This window comes from Hippoglossus stenolepis, chromosome 1, assembly GCF_022539355.2.
Source record: "Hippoglossus stenolepis isolate QCI-W04-F060 chromosome 1, HSTE1.2, whole genome shotgun sequence".
NCBI lineage: Eukaryota > Metazoa > Chordata > Actinopteri > Pleuronectiformes > Pleuronectidae > Hippoglossus > Hippoglossus stenolepis.
Genome location: NC_061483.1, coordinates 20708096 through 20725941, shown reverse-complemented (window position 1 = coordinate 20725941; position 17846 = coordinate 20708096). Strand labels below are relative to the sequence as shown.

At 41.1% G+C, this 17846-nt stretch overlaps 3 protein-coding genes across 3 annotated transcripts; 1 reads left to right on the top strand and 2 right to left on the bottom strand.

The window, feature by feature from the left end:
- Positions 1-1765: 1765 nt before the first annotated feature.
- On the bottom strand, positions 1766-7411 carry LOC118106443 (isocitrate dehydrogenase [NADP], mitochondrial). Its single transcript, XM_035155008.2, has 11 exons — positions 7247-7411; positions 6273-6364; positions 5516-5681; positions 5228-5388; positions 4974-5117; positions 4384-4520; positions 4022-4173; positions 3778-3890; positions 2533-2630; positions 2338-2430; positions 1766-2194 (listed from the first exon to the last, which is right to left on the bottom strand). Exons 1-11 carry the CDS (start codon positions 7365-7367, stop codon positions 2110-2112), a joined length of 1362 nt encoding a protein of 453 aa, XP_035010899.1. The 5' UTR covers positions 7368-7411; the 3' UTR covers positions 1766-2109.
- A 1575-nt stretch (positions 7412-8986) lies between these two features.
- On the bottom strand, positions 8987-12071 carry tmed3 (transmembrane p24 trafficking protein 3). The gene is made up of 3 exons (XM_035155031.2): positions 11487-12071; positions 10667-10912; positions 8987-9993 (listed from the first exon to the last, which is right to left on the bottom strand). Exons 1-3 carry the CDS (start codon positions 11628-11630, stop codon positions 9760-9762), a joined length of 624 nt encoding a protein of 207 aa, XP_035010922.1. The 5' UTR covers positions 11631-12071; the 3' UTR covers positions 8987-9759.
- A 1086-nt stretch (positions 12072-13157) lies between these two features.
- si:ch211-107o10.3 (uncharacterized protein LOC407663 homolog) lies at positions 13158-17504 on the top strand. Its single transcript, XM_035155021.1, has 7 exons — positions 13158-13372; positions 13934-14074; positions 14249-14440; positions 14729-14890; positions 15027-15143; positions 15325-15529; positions 16553-17504. Exons 1-7 carry the CDS (start codon positions 13297-13299, stop codon positions 16647-16649), a joined length of 990 nt encoding a protein of 329 aa, XP_035010912.1. The 5' UTR covers positions 13158-13296; the 3' UTR covers positions 16650-17504.
- Positions 17505-17846: the final 342 nt, after the last annotated feature.

Below are 17846 nucleotides of genomic sequence, written 5' to 3'. Positions count from 1 at the left end.
TGCTGCTGAAAATAAAACCAGAATGAAGCTGCCACCATCAGACTTCACCGGTTTCCTTCTGAGAATTTAGTTTCTCACATACTATGAAGGTCATGCAGATGCTTTTGTGCCTTTACATAGGAGATGCTTCCATCTGGTCACTCTGTCCCCACAACCAATTCCAGATCAGTGAGATGCTGCAGTATTTCCCCTCTGGTAGTTCCCCCCCATCTCCAGGTCATACCTCTCACAAAGACCCTTCTCATCCGATGGCTCAGGTTTACATTCAGCCAGCTCCAGAAGAAACGTTTTTCCATTGAAGTCATTGGCCACTGAGCTTTTAAGAACGTTGAGTGTAGCAGGCGCCTGTGCCTCAACTGTCTCTGAGTTCTGCAGGCAGCTCCTATGACCTCGTGTCTTCTTGGTTTTTACTCTGAATATTCACTGTCAGCCATGAGACCTAAAATAGACCTTCCCATGTCCCATTAATCAGTTGGATTCACCAGAGGTCGACTCCAGTTAAGGTGTAGAAACATGTCAAAGACGATCAAGACTCATGGGAGGAAGTAGACCTCAATTCATACATACTTGTGTCAATGAGATATTTCTTTTTTCTTACATATCAAACACATTTTAAATATCTGAATATATTTATTGTTAATGTGAAATCCTATTTCTCCTCCTTAGGCATATTTTGTTTACTGCAGTCAGCTGGTAGGAGGTTCATGTCTTCTCAGAAACTTAACTGTGACTTTAAAGACTTTCTTAAGTCCCCCCCCTCCTCTAGTCTCTGATTGGTCCTCGAGTCTGACAGGTGCTCTGCTTTGTGTATGGACTACACTTCCACATCAATCACTTCCCAGGACATGATTGATCAATTTGCTCAGTGATGTCTCCTCTCCAGCTGTAGATAATATGAGGAGGCTCTCTAGCACTTTGGGAAATCTTCCTTTATCAGGAAACTTGTGTGAGGAATAATTTAAATGCTAATTATTTTTTGCCAGAGGCAGCTTTATTAATAAGGAGAGTGGGACGAGAATATTCTGTCTATAAAGTGTAAATTTAACATTTGTCAGGACTTTTGAGAACCAAAATTTACAGGAAGAACAACAAGATATCAAATGAATATTGTCCCATCAGTGTTTCTATGTTTTCATACTCAGAGGCTGCGTTCAATCACTTCACCAGTTATCTCTGATGAGACCCCTGTTCACATATAACATATATACTTTCCTCTACTTTATTTACGTATACGTTTTTAAATGGGAAAACCCAATTAACATAATTTAGTTCATCAGTTAATAGTAATCAGTAGTATGTGTCTTGGTACAAAGACCAATAGGCTTTCCAGTACAACAAAGTGCATGACAGGCTGACTGGGGCTATGTCGACATCTGCTGGTGGAGATCTGTAGTTGCCTCTGAAGCAGAGATTTTTCAGAACTTCCATCAAACACTGCTTTCTGTTGTGCACTGGAGGACGTGTATGATGCCCAATACATGAACCTGCAGCGCTGCACTGCTGGACAGAAGCTCATACAAGCAAATACATCAAATGTATATATAAAAGGAATTCTTAAGTGAACTGATTTCACTATGAGTGACTTCTCATTCTCAAACATTTAATAATACTTTTGTCCCCATGATTTAAATTCCAAAGCCTCAATCTGCCTCATTAATGATTTTTTTTGTGAATCATAGTGTTTGGTTGTTAACAGGGATTTTGTCAGTTAATCTAACCCTACCCAAATGATTCTGTCAACACAAACACACAACTCCACACACAATGCTGGTTAGTGATTGATTATCAATCACTACTGTTTGTATTCATAAGGAAAGTGCAAAACATGGAATTATACAGATTATTCAGAGACTCTGATGCATTACATTAAATTGAAAGGCAGATATGTTCATTATAAGTTAACATTAGAACTAATAAAGTCATTCAATTGTGCAATAAAAAGTGTTGGCAGAGAAAAAGGCAGAGGAACAGTAAGCAAGCTATACAAATACAAAAAGGCGCAAAACTTGTCTCCTTTGAAATTGGATACAAAGGTTTATACAAACAACTAAGTGGTAAAAATAAGCTAAAAATCCACAGACGTGCTTTGTTTTAGGAAGTGTTTGTTAGTCATTTGCCCAGAGCTTTGTCCAGGTTGGTCCTTATCGCATCCAGGAAGTCTGATGTGTTGACGTAATGTTCATTCAGCTTGCAGCTGCAAAATCATAGAGCAGGGGGTTAGATCAATAATAAATATAAGGATATCAAATGTAGAAGTTTGTTCTTCATGAGAGAGTGTCACAGACAGTACAAAAAACACAGTTTGCTAGAGTGAGGGATTTGAATATGTAAACTCACTTGGCCAAGCCATGGATGCAGCCTGCAAGGTCCTTGGTCATCAAACCACTTTCCACAGTTTCCACGCAGACTTTTTCTAACGTCTGGGAGAATCTGAAGAGTGACGATGCAGAGCGACAGATCAGTGTGTTGTAAAATAATAAGTACCGAGTGTGTAACAAACATTGTGTGACGGTAACTAATCAGAAAACACACCTCATCAAATCAGGGTTTCCATCCAGTTTGCCCCTGTGCTCCAGTCCCCTGGTCCAAGCGAAGACACTGGCAATGGGGTTGGTGCTGGTTGGTCTTCCCTGCAGAGCAACGGTTAATGTAAGTTACTGGAAATTCAACATATGAAGTGACTGCTTTGCATTCAGGTCTGTTGATGTCACAATGGATGGAGACAATTGTATCTCTGCCTGTTTTTTACCATGGATTTTTTAGATGGACTTTGTGTGTAAAATGGTGAGTCTAAGAACCGGTTCAGACCTGGTGTTAACATCTGTCCTGAGTGAACTGAGCGGTCAGTGCTAACTGCTCAGCACCTTCGTGCATCCACCATGCATGATACTTTTCTTAAATGGGTAAAATCTTTCTTAATAGTAAATCTGCACCACAGATGGTTCCCATCCAACCTGACAGCAGATCAGCCCCTTCGGACTCCTCTTTCTCTCCCCCTCAGTCTCCCTCCCTCGCTTGTTTGTGCCGTATCACAGAAACACACAGAAACACAGCAACTTTGGAAACATCTGTAAACTAAGACTGGGTAAAAACAACATCATGTGGTCTTCGTAAACACAAAATGACGTACGTGTGTATTTGCGTGTGTTCACGTTAGCCAGCAAGCCATTGTTAGCAAACACAGTTCCTAATAACGCATTACGCAGCATTTCACACAAACTAACGTAGTAAGACGTCGACTGACAGTAACTGAACAGTACTATGTGTACGACAAATTTAATGACAGAATTGCTACGGCTTTCACTAGTGTTAATATACAGAGGAGCCATCTTGGATTCCGAAGTTGGGGGTGGTGAGGAGCCTCCGACCTTCCGAGTCGAAATTCTGACTAGAGGGGGCGTTCCAGTTGTATTCCAGGTCTGAGCTAAGGGACGTGCAGTATAACCTGATAATTACCAACACTAGGGAAAAAGCTCTGCTGAAAATATAACAAAGTGATTTATTATAACTTTCATTTCTTAACACTCTGTAAACATCTAATCAAACTTTGTTAAATATAGTTAGGACGCATTTGACTAAAGCCTTTGTCCTCAAACTAATCTTAACCTTAAATCTGACACCAAATCTAAGCTCTGGATGAATCCACTGACAAACTGGCTCAGGTCAAAGTGTGCAAACATTTCCTCATTCCCAAATCTGTTCCAACAGATGGTACAACAATGCACATGTGTACACACACAAGTAAAACTCCAGGCAGAGCGACCTGATCAGGCTTACCCTCTGGTGTTCACGGTAGTGCCTGGTGACGGTGCCGTGTGCAGCCTCTGCCTCGATGGTCTTACCGTCAGGACATACGAGCACTGATGCCATGAGACCCAGAGACCCAAAGCCTGACACCACACACAACAAACATGCTATTAGAGGGGCATCCACTCACTAAAACAAGACATGAGATGTAGATTTAATATTAATAATCTGACATTAACATAACAGCAGTTCATTCAAGTTAAAGTGAACTTACCCTGAGCCAGAATGTCGGACTGCACGTCTCCGTCGTAATTCTTACAGGCCCAAACGAAGCCTCCGGACGACTTCAGAACCTGAGCCACCATGTCATCGATGAGGCGGTGCTCGTACCAGATCTTCAGCTTGTCAAACTCGGGCTTATAATTCCTGAAGGACACGGAACAATAAAACACTTGATAGAGGCAGTTAAATTCAGTGGTTGTTAAAATACCTATTATAATAAAACTAGAGACAGAGCGCTGTTTGTTGTGGCTTTTCCACACAACACTGTTTACCAGCCTGATGAATAAAGTTATCTTTGAGCGATTTGATAAAGCCGCCATGTGCACAAGTTCAGCTGGTTTGTTGATGTCTTACCTCTCAAAGATGTCCTGGAAGATGTCTTTGAAGCGGCCGTCGTAGGCCTTCAGGATGGTGTTTTTGGTGCTCAAGTACAGAGGCCACCTCTTCTGGATGGCATACTGGAAGCAGCTGTGAGCGAATCCAGTGATGGACTGAGAAACATGAAACATGATCACTTCACAGAACACTCAAAATAAACTTGTCAAATGTCTGTTTTACACAAATTGTCATGAAGCTAAAAGCTAGCGTCAGTTAAATGAAATGTAAGGTAATGTAATGAAAGAGATACTGCAAACTTAAATGTGTTTTAGAGCTGTAAACTAAATCATATGACTGATGTTTGATGAAGCACATTAATTGGTTTTAAACATTACATTTATTATCAAATTTATGTAAAAGAAAATTCAGCCCCCCGCCACTCATTATCAAATCTATATTGAAACCCCTAAACCATCACATCATCTACCAATCAGAGACGTCCCCCAACCTCTCCTGCCCCTCGGCTGGTTCCCACACACCTTTTGAACTGCTGGCTGTGAAGCTACACACTAGTTGTCTATGAAATAGACAAAAGTAAATATATCTAGGACCAAACTCGCTCTTACCTCATCAGTGTTGTACATTCCCATCCCGCAGCCCCCGGCAGGAAAGTCGTACACCTCCCACTCCCTCGGCTTGCTTCCATCAGCTGGAGAAAACACCATCTTGAACTTGCCTGGCTTGTCAACAACGAAGTCTGTGGCTCTGTACTGAGAAATTCAAAATCACACCCAGTATGTGAGATGGTTCTATTGACAGCTTCAATGCCTGTTCTGAAAGAAGTGAAATCACATTTGCATTTTTTCTTTCTTTATATTACCTGATCGCCAAAAGCATGTCTGCCGATCGTTATGGGCAGCGTCCAACCAGGAACAAGACGGGGAATATTTCGACAGAGGATTGGTTCACGGAAAACTGTGCCGCCCAAGATGTTCCTGATGGTTCCATTTGGACTCTTCCACATCTTCTTGAGCTTAAACTCTGAAAAAATATAGATATTACAAGCTTAGTTCCAAGCATTTCTACTGGTTGAAAAAGAAGAGTGTCTTAATGCCAAACATCTAGAAAAGGCTAGAAACTGTCTGATTGAGCACAGAGTGTCACTCACCCTCAACCCTGGCCTCATCGGGAGTGATGGTGGCACACTTGACGGCCACGTTGTATTTCTGAGTTGCCAGTGCAGAGTCTATGGTGACCTGGTCATCAGTCTGGTCTCGGTAGGGCAGACCCAGGTCAAAGTACTTCAGCTCCACATCCACGTTTGGCAGGATGAGCTGTATAAGCACAAGATTCTGATGTGTTATTTGTCTAAGGACAACACACAAACACCCACGCACACACACACCTGCAGGGGAAAAAATATCTTGCTTTATTGAGATCCTGTTTCTCTTTATGTATTTTCTTCATTCTGGCAGCGAGAAACATGTTTCCAATGTTAAGCATGTTTGTTTCGAGGTTTGTGCTGTAACTTCTATTATTGAAATCTTTCATGGTTGATTTTATATTAAAATGAATGGGATCCAATGCGAGTACAGCCTCAACGTTCTTCAAAACCTACTTGCCTTACAAAGCCGACTCATCTGACATGCAGCTGCAGACGTAATTTAAGCTTCAAAGCACTTTGATCTGTCAATGTTTGACTCTGTGTGTGTGGCAAAATGTTGAGTTTAGGAGATATTTGCCTCTAAAGTCAAGGGTTTTACAGCTTTTAGAAATGTCATCAGTGTGTCATGTGACCGCCTATAGAGTGTGGAGCAGTACCTTTTAGGAGACTGGATAACTGCTCCTGAGTGCACACATTTATCTCAATAAGAACATGATTGGTATCAAGTTTTAGCCCTTCCTCATGTTCTAAGGCTTTCTACCTTCTCTTTGATGAACTCCCATATGATGCGAGTCATCTCGTCTCCGTCCATCTCCACCACCGGCTGCGCCACCTTGATGCGCTTTGTTGCATCTGAAAAGATTCAGTCGTATTAACTTACACAGTTTACAGCAGCAGAGGGTGAAGATACAGGGAAAATCTGTCACAGTTTAACTACTTAATATACATGTATCTGAACACCAATTGTCATACAGTCATAATTTACATGTTTTCATTACAAATTAGACTACAGAAAATAATATTAGAATGTAAAAATTACATAGTAATAATAATACATTTTACTTCATGGTACTTCTCTAAACACCCATGGACACTTTACAATACATCAAACACAGGAATAATTAAAGTAGATGTATGTTATTAGTCACATTACAGAGCTACCAACTCCATATTCTAGTATAGTGGATTTCCTTGCTTAAGGAGATTATACTTGCTGGCACTTTACTTGTTTTTAAATCATTGCTTGAAACATATTTAGCATTAAAACCTTTTCATGAACTGATTCTAACTGGTTTTAACAGATCAAGTTTGTTTTGAATATTCTTTTGTTATCTTTCTTATTTGTTGTTGTTGTCTTGTTTTGTCCTGTGTTGTTTTGTGAACTCTGCACAGACAGAGTTCAGTGCTGACACAGACTGTCTGCCACACACTGACCTTGATTATATGAGAGCTGTGATACCAGTTATTACCTGTGATACCAGTTATTACCTGTCACACCTTTTACTGTACTGACAACACGTGGACACCCAGACCGACTGATACTGATACTATTAGAACTTCACTGGGTAACTTTGTGAAGTAAAACATGTAAGGAGTTACCGATGTAGAGTAACTTATTACATGTTAATAACTTTGTGGTAATAACAGTAGATTACATCAACGCCTCCTCTCTCACATCTTCTATCTACCCTCTATCTTTCTAAGGCTGCTGTGGCTGAGTTGTGTCCGACTTACAGTTCCTGCGCTGCGGTCTGTGGAGGCGGGCGGCGGCCGGGGACACCGCCGCGGGGTTTAGAGACAGTCCGGCGGCAGCGCCTCGGGACGCGGTGGTCAGAGCCTTCAGGAAACCCGCCATGTTCACCGGGGCTGGTTCGTTTATGAATGAAGCCGTGGACCGACCGGAAGAGCCCGCTTACCTGGTGACGCTGCACCCGCTCACCAATGGACACCTCACACGTCAGCACCAGAACCAGGCAGGCTTCGCTCTGATTGGTCAGCGAAGCCGGTTCCGGGCCAATCAGAGGGAAGTTAAGGTGAGTTCAGGTTCACTTCAACATTTGGTTTCTTCCTGATTCTCTCACGTTGTCTGCTCCACTATTTCACTATATAATAATATAAAATAATATAATAATTACAACTTTATTTCCACTTTAAGTGCTTTACATACAATATATAGATGAAAATAAAAGCATGTTAGAACGTAATTCATAATAACAATGTGAATTGAATAAAAAAAAAACTGCATAAAAACAGAAAAGAAAGAAAATTCTGAAAAGAAATTAAGAGGGCAGGAGTGCGAGAAATATTTTGAGTTTTCTTTAAAAGATATTCACTGAACTAGCTTCTTTGATGTCTAGCGTCAGTCTATTCCACAACTCTGGAGCGTGATATACAATAGCTGCATCCCCGATTTTCCTTCGCATTTCTTGTATGAAAGGTGCTATACAAATAATATACTTTTTTTATATAGCACTTTTCTTAACAACAATACAAAGTGCTTTACAGGGAGGAACAGTGACAATAAAACGATTAACAAGAACAGAGAAAATAGATAGAATTATGTAAATAAATAAATAGTTATGTACCTCTAAAAGGTCATTCATTGAGTGAAATATCTCCAGACATGTTTTAAGGCTCATCAAATTCTCTCCTTTGCATTATTTGTGGCTCAAAATGTGATAAAGATAAATAGAGCTAGCTTGATATTATTACTCCCTCAGTGAAAAATGTAGAGTCTAACTAGACAAATAATTTTGATTTCAAAGGTTAAATTGCTAGAACAAGATGTCTTCTATATTTAATTGATGAACTCCATTCTCAATGTACATATGTGAAAGTTGCTTGTTGGACACCTGACTGTCTTTCATAACTGTACCTGCATGTGATTGCCTGATTTCTAAGAGGAACACAGATGAATGTGAACAGATTTATTGCACCAAACTCTGAACTTACACAAAACATTTTTGAGTGAAGGTGGGGGCTTTGAAAATCCCAACTGAGAAACTAAACACATGAGTACATTGAATAATAGCTTGACTTATTTAAATGTTGATGTTTAAACTTGACTTTTGTTCTCATTGAAAACAATTAAAACACATGTTTCGGAGCTTTTATCAAGGGTGCAGATACTTGTTTTTTTTTGTATCTGCATTGCTGCACATGCTCTAAATATTAGTATTGGATTTATACTTTACATGCAACCTGTTTTAATGTTATTTTTATATGTATCACTTTAGTTCTTTATATGGGAAAATATGTTGATAATCAAGGCCTGACAATAGTGCTGTAATATGTAATTAATCTAAGAGAGCGGAAATCAACCAAGGCCAAGGAAAGTTAATAATCAAACATGTGTTCTTATTGAAATTTGTATCGCATCAATCTGAACTGATATTGCAGGAAATACGACAAATGTAGAAAATCCAAATCATGATCTGGCAAGGTTAAGAATTTCTTTAAACAGTTCAAATCTTATAACTTCCCATACAATTTTATTGAACTGTTTTGACATGTTCTAAATACAACAATCAGACAATACACAAATGGGGACTGAAAACTTTATATTTTTGGTGGTGGAAAAAATTATCTGTAATAGTATCACTTAAAAATTATGAAACCAATTCAATCAGTAACTAGAGGGTGGCACATACGCTAACAGACAAATTAAAGCAGTAAACTTTCAAGTAGGAAAAGAAACAAGCGCATATGACTTCTTAAGGCACTTTGTCAGAGACAGACCAGGATGTGAGGGAGATGGAGCTCCTACAATGTAACAACAGCAACAATTCTATACAGATAAATTAATAACAGACCAAATACAGACAATAAAACAAAAAAAAAACTAACATTCCAAAACAAACAACAATTCTTTGGTCTCTAACAATGTTCCACCGCTTTCTAATTGATGGGATGATAGAATGGAAATCCTGGTTACTAACTTTTCCTCTAAATCAAAACACACTACTCCTGTAAAATATAGTAAGAACATCTGTGCAAGGTTGAAGGATGTCAGACTCAAACACAAGTGTTTGAAAGTGGTGTTTCTTTTTAACACAACCATTTCAGAACTAAACAACATGGACATGAGGAAGGCACAATTCACGATTTCACTGGGTAAACAGTCAGAAACAGGTAAACTTCTTGAACTATCCCTTTAACAAAGGGTTTGCTGAAACTACAAGAAGATGTACGCAAATTCCCAGATGCACTTCTATATTCACACTGCAGAGTTTACAAGACGACAGATTCTAAGTGGCGGCGGCGACAGAGCCTTTCTTCTCATCGAAGAAGCTCCTCAGCAACAGGACTTGACCAATGCCGATGATGAACAGCAGGACGGTTTCTCCGATGGACCAGTAGGTCACTCGCTCCAGCAGGTGCTCTGCTCTCGTGCGGTCGTGCGCCTCTCTCAGCCTGTACCACGTCTGCGAGTCAGCCACCACCTTGAGGACCTCATGGATGGAGACGCAAGACGACTCCATCTGAAAGTCCAAATGCCATCACAGATTAATCGAGAGCGTGGAAATGACCTGGGTCACACATAGGCAAACACTGATATATATTCTCAAAGCTGCTCCTGAACAGCTGGTATGTAGTCGTCAGATTTGGTTATCATGTGACTTAAGAAACATAAATATTAAAAAGGTCCAGTGAGTAAGATTTCGGTGAAAGGGATCTATTGGCAGAAATTTTATATAAAATAATCCCAGCGATGTTTTCACTAGTGTTTGATCATCGATATCATCTAAGTTGTACTAATTGTGGTTTTCTTTACCCTAGAATGGGCCCTTTGTATTTAAATACTTTATATTTACATCGGGAGTGGGTCCTCTCTACGGAGGCCACCATGTTTTTCACAGTCGTCCAAACTGGACAAACAAACCTTTTGAGTTTTTATGACAACTGAAGGTACCACAGGTTCTCTTTCATATTTGGAAGGGGAGGGTGAGGTGAAGGGTATTCAGCTGCAACATGCAACTTCACCACTAGATGTCACTAAATTCTACACACTGAACCTTTAAGTCATTTCTCCTTACTCACACACTGCAGCAGTAAAGAGCCAGTCATAGTCTGGCCCTCTGACTATTTCCACTGCAGCAAACAGACAGAGTGTGAACACCATGTCCCTGTGTAATCCAGGCTCCTCAGACATACCTGGGTCAGCGCTGAGTTTCTGTTCATGTTCGGCATGAGAGGCTCCTCGTCTCCGTGGCGGAAATCCACGTACACCGTCTTGTAGGTAAAAGAGGAGAACTCATTGCTGAAGCAGACCTTGTAGACTCCCTTCATGGCTGTGGTGTGAGAGAAGCTGTCGTACTGCTTCTTCTTTTCATTGTACAACACGTTGTTCTGAGGGTCGGTGACGAAGCAGTCCACATCATAGTTGCCCCCTGCAATGACCTCAAAGAAGAGAAAGGCACAAAACACACATTAGAAACACACGCATGTATGACAGGTCATATGCATGGCAAGATACTGTTGTTTTGAAGTAACATATGGAGGACTGCGCAGTGCTGCACTGACTGAAACTGGCTGTGCAACAGACCAGTCAGGTAAGTGTGGGTAGAATAGAATAGAATAGGATACAAATGTTACAATATATAAAAAATAGACAAGTAACAAGATTTTATACATAGTGAAGCTGGTAAAATAGTGCATGGTGATAAAATATTAAATAGTAAAAGAGATTAAACAGTATTGCATGTTAAAATTCTCAGGTGAAGACGGTTTTCAAGTAAGAAAACATTTACATAAAAATATACTTTTAGTTTAATTGTGGTAAATTAAGCTGCAGGTAAATGAACTAATGTCAGAAATGGGTACATCACTGAAAGCAGACGCATTTTGAAAGCATGTAAAACACTACAACTATAGATTGTTTTTCATTTACAAGAACAGGAAACAACAAACACATGTCAGGAGGATAACAGCTCTGTTGGTGGGGCAGCCTCCTCTCTCTCTCACGGTAACTTACCTGGAAGTCTATGTCAAACTTCACGTCTTTCTCCAGCTCTTCGTAGAAACACTGCTTGTCGTTGTCAGGCAGCTCAAACGTCAGCTCGGTGGCGAACACCACGAACACATGGAGCAGAACACAGCTCAGACCCAGGGTCAGCATGGTGACAGCACCGGGCAGAGAGCGCACAGCAGCGGGGAGAGAAGAGCGCAGAGCACCGGGGACAGAGAGCACAGAGCACCGGGGACAGAGAGAACAGAACACCGGGGACAGAGAGCACAGAGCACCGGGGACAGGACACACAGAACTGGGGAAAGAGAGCGCTCAGAGCCGCGGACAGAACGCACCGAACCGGGGGCGGGGAGCACTCAGAGCCGGGGAAAGAGAGGACTCAGAGCCGGGGACAGAACACACAGAGCCGGGGACAGAGATAAACAGAGTACAAAGAGCCGGGGCTAGAAAGCACAGAGCCGGGGACACCGAGTACAAAGAGCCGGGCTAGAAAGCACAGAGCCGGGGATAGAGAGCTCTCAGGACCGGGGAGACTCACCCAGCGCCACTGTTTTTTTTTCTCTGACGTGGCACGAGCTCGAAACACTTCCGGTGCAGGTTTGTTTACTTTAGAAATAGTCGAACATTTTGCGGCTGTTACCAAAAGAGAAGAGGAAACACTTTAATATGAGATCAAAAATACCTTAAAACCAGTGAAAGCCACGAATAAGCGACATATTACCGTGATACTTCGACATTTTGGTCAAAACCAACCACAGTGGGTCTAAACCTTTTTATATACAGGGTCTAAACCTGTCTGAACCACTGGCTGCCAGTCAAACATTATGATAATACGACCCTCCGTGGTATTGCACTTTAAAGCACTTTCGCATCGGCTTCACTTTTTTTAGACCCGGAAGCTACTTCCCTTTTTTTTTATCTACACTCTATGTTTCAAACTGTAATATTTTTAAGTTTGTCACTAATGAAGTGAAACAAGTCCAAGCAAACAATAATTCAAATGGCCACCTATATGTTATGTATTTTAAGTGTCCAGATAATGTAAAAAGTCCTACTTATTGTAATCTTTTATATGATCCGTTACTGTACAATTGTTATTGATGCACTGATATGTACAAAGAATTGTGATGTCATGACCGGAATTTAAGTACTAAACGGAATTTTAATTAGATAGATCAAATGAATGGATTAAAAAATATAGTAGAAATTACAAGTAGCCGAGATATAAATGATAAAAAATAGACCTAAAGAACTGGAGTAACCGTAGTTTCAAATACTCTCAGGCGAATTCGGTTTTATAATAATAATAAAAAAACAATAATAATTGTTATTATTATTATTGCTGTTATTAATATAATAAAACCCCACCAAATAAACCAGTGTATGTGGGATTTATTTGTTTTGTCATTATTTGTCATTGAGCTGCTTCTATTGACCTGGATGTTGTCTTTTTACTAGGCTCCTGTATAGTCTCCTCTGTTCTTCTTGGGGCTGCAAAATATTATCAAACCTGTGTCAGAGAACCTGACATTGACTCACGATACCAAAATACATCTTCACTGTCTGCAGAAGCAAAACACATCAGCAGAGCAGCCATTATGTGCCGTTTCTTACGTCAGTTGCTATGACAACTACGCCGATAAACAAGAGTCTTATTCTGAAAGTCCCCCACCGGTGCCCGCGTCACTTCCCCTCTGTTGTGATGTAAAGTACTCAGCGGCTAAGCAGCTCGAGAGAAACGCCAGGTCAGAGTGAACCGGTTTTATAGAAAGTTTCCTGTGTGTAGTGAAGCTGGTTGTAACTGACAGGCTGAAACATGCAGAACTACAGAGAGGCCGTGAAGGACTTTGCGGAGAACCACAAGTTCGGTCTCACGTTTGCTGTCATCGCAGGTAAGAGGAATGTTTCATTTTAAGAGGGTGTGTTCTGTGTGAGGGGGCTTTGTATGTTTCCACATTTTCTTAGATGTCACTGCTAGATAAGTAAACTATTTCTGCCGAGAATGTTCACCTGGTGGATAAAAACTAACCAAACCACCACACAGGACCTCTACACGTGTAGGAAGAAGGCCAACCGGATCATTAAAGACCCCTATCACCCCAGCCATAAACTGTTCTGCCTGCTGCCATCTGGCCGAGCATTGCTAGAAGAGAGCCTGTGACCCAAGCGTTTCATTGCCAGCGACTGCTAAATGTAACTGGTGTGCACATGACCATAAACTCTGGAATCTTGAATCACAGACAGAGACTGTGTCTGATTCATGTCAAATGAGTTCTGTTATGACAGAGGACCTCAATACTGCTGTCACATCTGTTTATGGAAAGGAAGAAGTGAAGTTTCATGTGGGAAAAGTTTCAAATGAACCACAATGAGACGACTAGAGATGTTACGCTACATGTGATGTCAGTGTTAAAGTATTGTTAACAGTGTCATTAACATCTGTTTTCTTCCAGCTGCTGGCGCGCTGACCTTCCGAAGATGGATGGCTGGCAGAGTTTGCCGTAGCAAGGTCAGGCTGGATGGGAAAACAGTCCTGATCACAGGAGCCAACACTGGCATTGGGAAGGAGACGGCCCTGGACATGGCCCAGAGAGGTGAGACCTTCAGACGTGTTTATTCACTGTCTCAAAGTTCTCTTTGTCATTGGCCTTAAAGTGGCACTGAAATGTACAACAGCTGACTGATATCACGACCAATGCTTCAACACTAGCTCCACTATTACTAATTAAATCTTAACATGCACAATCTGATTTTTATTTTTCGTCAAGGGGCCAGAGTGATCCTCGCCTGCAGGGACATGACCAGAGCCCGCATCGCCGCCGATGAGATCCGGCAGAAAAGTGGCAACGGCAATGTGGTGGTAAAGAAGCTGGACCTGAACTCGCTGCAGTCCGTCAGAGACCTGGCCAAAGACGTCGAGGAGAGTGAGGAACACTTGGACATCCTCATCAACAATGCAGGTATTTCCCATCTGTCACTGCAGGATCAATGTCAAAGTAAAGATGATCAACATGCAGAGATGCAGATGAGATATTCCTTACGCCGATGATCACTTTGGCTGTTGGAAGTTGCAGAGCAGATGTGCATTAATGTAAACATCTTTCTTAATAAATTATGTTTAGTGTCTTATTCCAATTTCTTTATATTTGCTTGTATTAGTGTTGTCTTTTTTATTTGTATTTGTATTACTTTGTGTGTGTGAGTGTGTTTATTTGTTTTATCCTGCATGTGTTTTTGTTTTCTTTGAGGTATCATGATGTGTCCACAATGGAAGACCGAGGACGGCTTTGAAATGCAGTTTGGTGTCAACCACCTGGGTCATTTCCTCCTCACCAACAGTCTCCTCGACTTGCTGAAGAAGTCGGCTCCAAGTCGTGTTGTTATCGTCTCCAGCATGGCACACAAGAGAGGTGAAGGCACTATATTTATAGCTGGATAACATCATTGTTAAAATGCATCTGTAACGTTTTACTCTTGACAGATGAAACTCCTGTAGTTGTGTCTGATTTTCAGAGTCTAAATTGTGCATTGGCTTGTTTCTCGTAGGTCAGATACACTTTGATGACATTAACCTGGATAAAGACTATGAGCCTAAGAAGAGCTATGGCCAAAGTAAACTGGCCAATGTGCTCTTCTGCAGAGAGCTGGCTGCAAGACTGCAAGGTAGTGTATGATGCACACTACATCCTGTAAATAAAGTGTGGTTATAATGCAGGTTATTATCAACCAGATGATTTAAAGGAGGAATAAAGGAATCAAGAAGGAAAATCACAAATCCACATTGTCCCTCGCAAAGTTTCATGTATTGTAACTAACATGTGATCTGATGGATCCCTCTCATCAGGCACCGGCGTGACCGTGTACAGCCTTCACCCTGGGGTCATCCGCACAGAGCTAGGCCGCCACATTTTCCCCACCTTATCACTGTTGGTGAGGATCATAGCAAAGCCACTTATTATGCTGCTCAAAAGTCCCCGGGAAGGAGCGCAGACCACCATCTACTGCGCTGTGGACGAGAGCCTGGCCAATGTCAGCGGCCTCTACTACAGGCAAGTACATCCACAGGAAATCTCACCTGACTGCACACATCAATTTAATCAAGTTGAATCTCCACCTGGAAATATTTCTTTGTCTTTGAAAGTTCATTGTCTCTACGACAGATTTCCGTCACTTCTATTCCAGACAGGTCATGTATTTGATCAGTGTATTTATGAAAATTAGATTTGAACTTTAAAGGACAAAGAACCGAGAATCGTCTCACCGGAATAGAATCCATCTCTTTGTCATGATTTGTTGCTCATGTTTTTCATCTCATGTCACGCTGTGCACTTGTTATGTCAATAGGGGGCAGTAATTAGCAGTGAATTTACCAGAGACCAGAGTTAGTGGGCATCATAGATTGTATATAAAATGGATGTAGTCCTGGGTCTGGAAGTGAAGCCAATGAGGAAATGCCTGAAACTTGTATTATCTTAGATGGCCAGCAGAAGGCTGGATGCAAAAAGAAGTTTGTTTTTGAAAAAATTATCCTACTTCTCACTTGATTAGTTAACATTTTCAAAATCCTTTTTCATGTGTCCCGCGGAGAATTGGGTTAGGACCTTTTTCCCCAGTTTGCCTTTCACACATGCCTAACACAGCGGGGGGTTCTCTGCTCAGACGCGTTCACGACAACAACAAATAATCCGCAGGATTCAGGAGAGGGGTGGTGCAGCAGACAGCGGTAGGATGTAACGTATGGCTCCGAGATATTTATATTCTTTTTTTGGGGGGTTTAATTTTTGTGTCTGTCGTGTGTTAGACACATCATCACACCCCCCTCACTCACTTGCGGCTTCTGCAGACCATCAGATTCTGCTGACTATCTGCTCACTTAATACTAGGGGGGCCAGGCCAACATTCTAGAGTAACACAAAAGTAACACACAGCAGTGAGTGGATGTAATCAATCCAACTGAACTTGGTTTTATGCCTCATAAAAGATGTATTGCTAAAATGTCTGTCGATCTATTGGCAGTAAATCACTGACTTTTGGAGATCTTGTCCTCCTCTTTTATTTCTCCCACCGTACAGTGACTGTGCTCCCATAACGGCGGCGCCACAGGCCCTGGATGACGCCGCAGCCAAAAAGCTGTGGGACCTCAGTGCTTCTATGGTCGGTCTGGCGTAAACATCATCAGCCTGCCCTGCTTTTATGACCTACCAGCCATGTTTACATTAGTAAATTCATTTTACTATCTATTCTGCATTATAGGGCATTGCAATATCACTATGATTTGATGAGTATAAATTGCACACTTTATTTAATCTCCTTATTTACATTTATAATCCAGTATATATATTGAAATCATTTGTGGTGGTTTACAAAACAAGACTATACTTGTTTTTCTAATCTTGCATCTCAGCTGATTGTCTGCATTTGAATGAGCAATGCCTGTTAAACAGTTAGCTTCAAACATGTTTTGGATTGGAATGCTAAAATGGTCATTGCCAAACAAACCTTTTTTTGATCCATATGATCAGTGCTGCAGACTCCAGGAGACGTTCAATGCGTCAAACTACTGTGTTTATTAATGGCATTTAACAATAATTACCAACATACAGATGATTGTACAGTTTCTGTTACATCCTCACTCCAGAGACAGACACAAAACATGGAAAACAAAAGAATAATTTCCCGAAAAACTCAATTGTTAGGAGGATGAGAGCCTGTTTGTGTCCAGGTTTAAGAGGAAGACTTTGCTAGGAGGTGGAAGTGACCTCAGGTGGCAGCGGTGGTGAGAAGGTGGTTTTATCTCAGAGGAGAGAAGATCCTCCAAGTGTAGAGAGACAGTAGATCAAAGGGACTTACAGTGTGTGTGTTCTTCTTTATATACGGTGGATGCTGCTTGTTTTTGTATTTTTGGAGTTGGTTTTGAGGTGAGGAGTACATTATGTGCCTGTATTGACAAAGTGTACAACAGATTACAACACTATTGCAGTGCTCTTGAAATAAATGTCTGATTAAAAGAGATTTTCTTCTGGCTATTGTTATTGTTATTATTATTATTATTATTATTATTATCAATGATCGCAATATTATTGTCGTATTACATATATGGTACAAATACTGCAAATGAGAAATAATATCCAAAACATCTGATTGTTGGTAAGACCCACTTCCCCACATGCAGGAACAAACGGGTGACCCAGGCTTTTGTGAGCAGTTTATCAGAACAGCAGTAGATGTGTTGTAAAGGTTGAATTCAGCCCCATCTTGTCATTGATATAGGAAAACAGAGGGAGACAGTCTGCCAGAGCTCCTTATTGGAGGCTGTGTTATTTGTAAGAGTTTTCCCAGAGCTCTTTTAAGTGAAGCAACATGAAA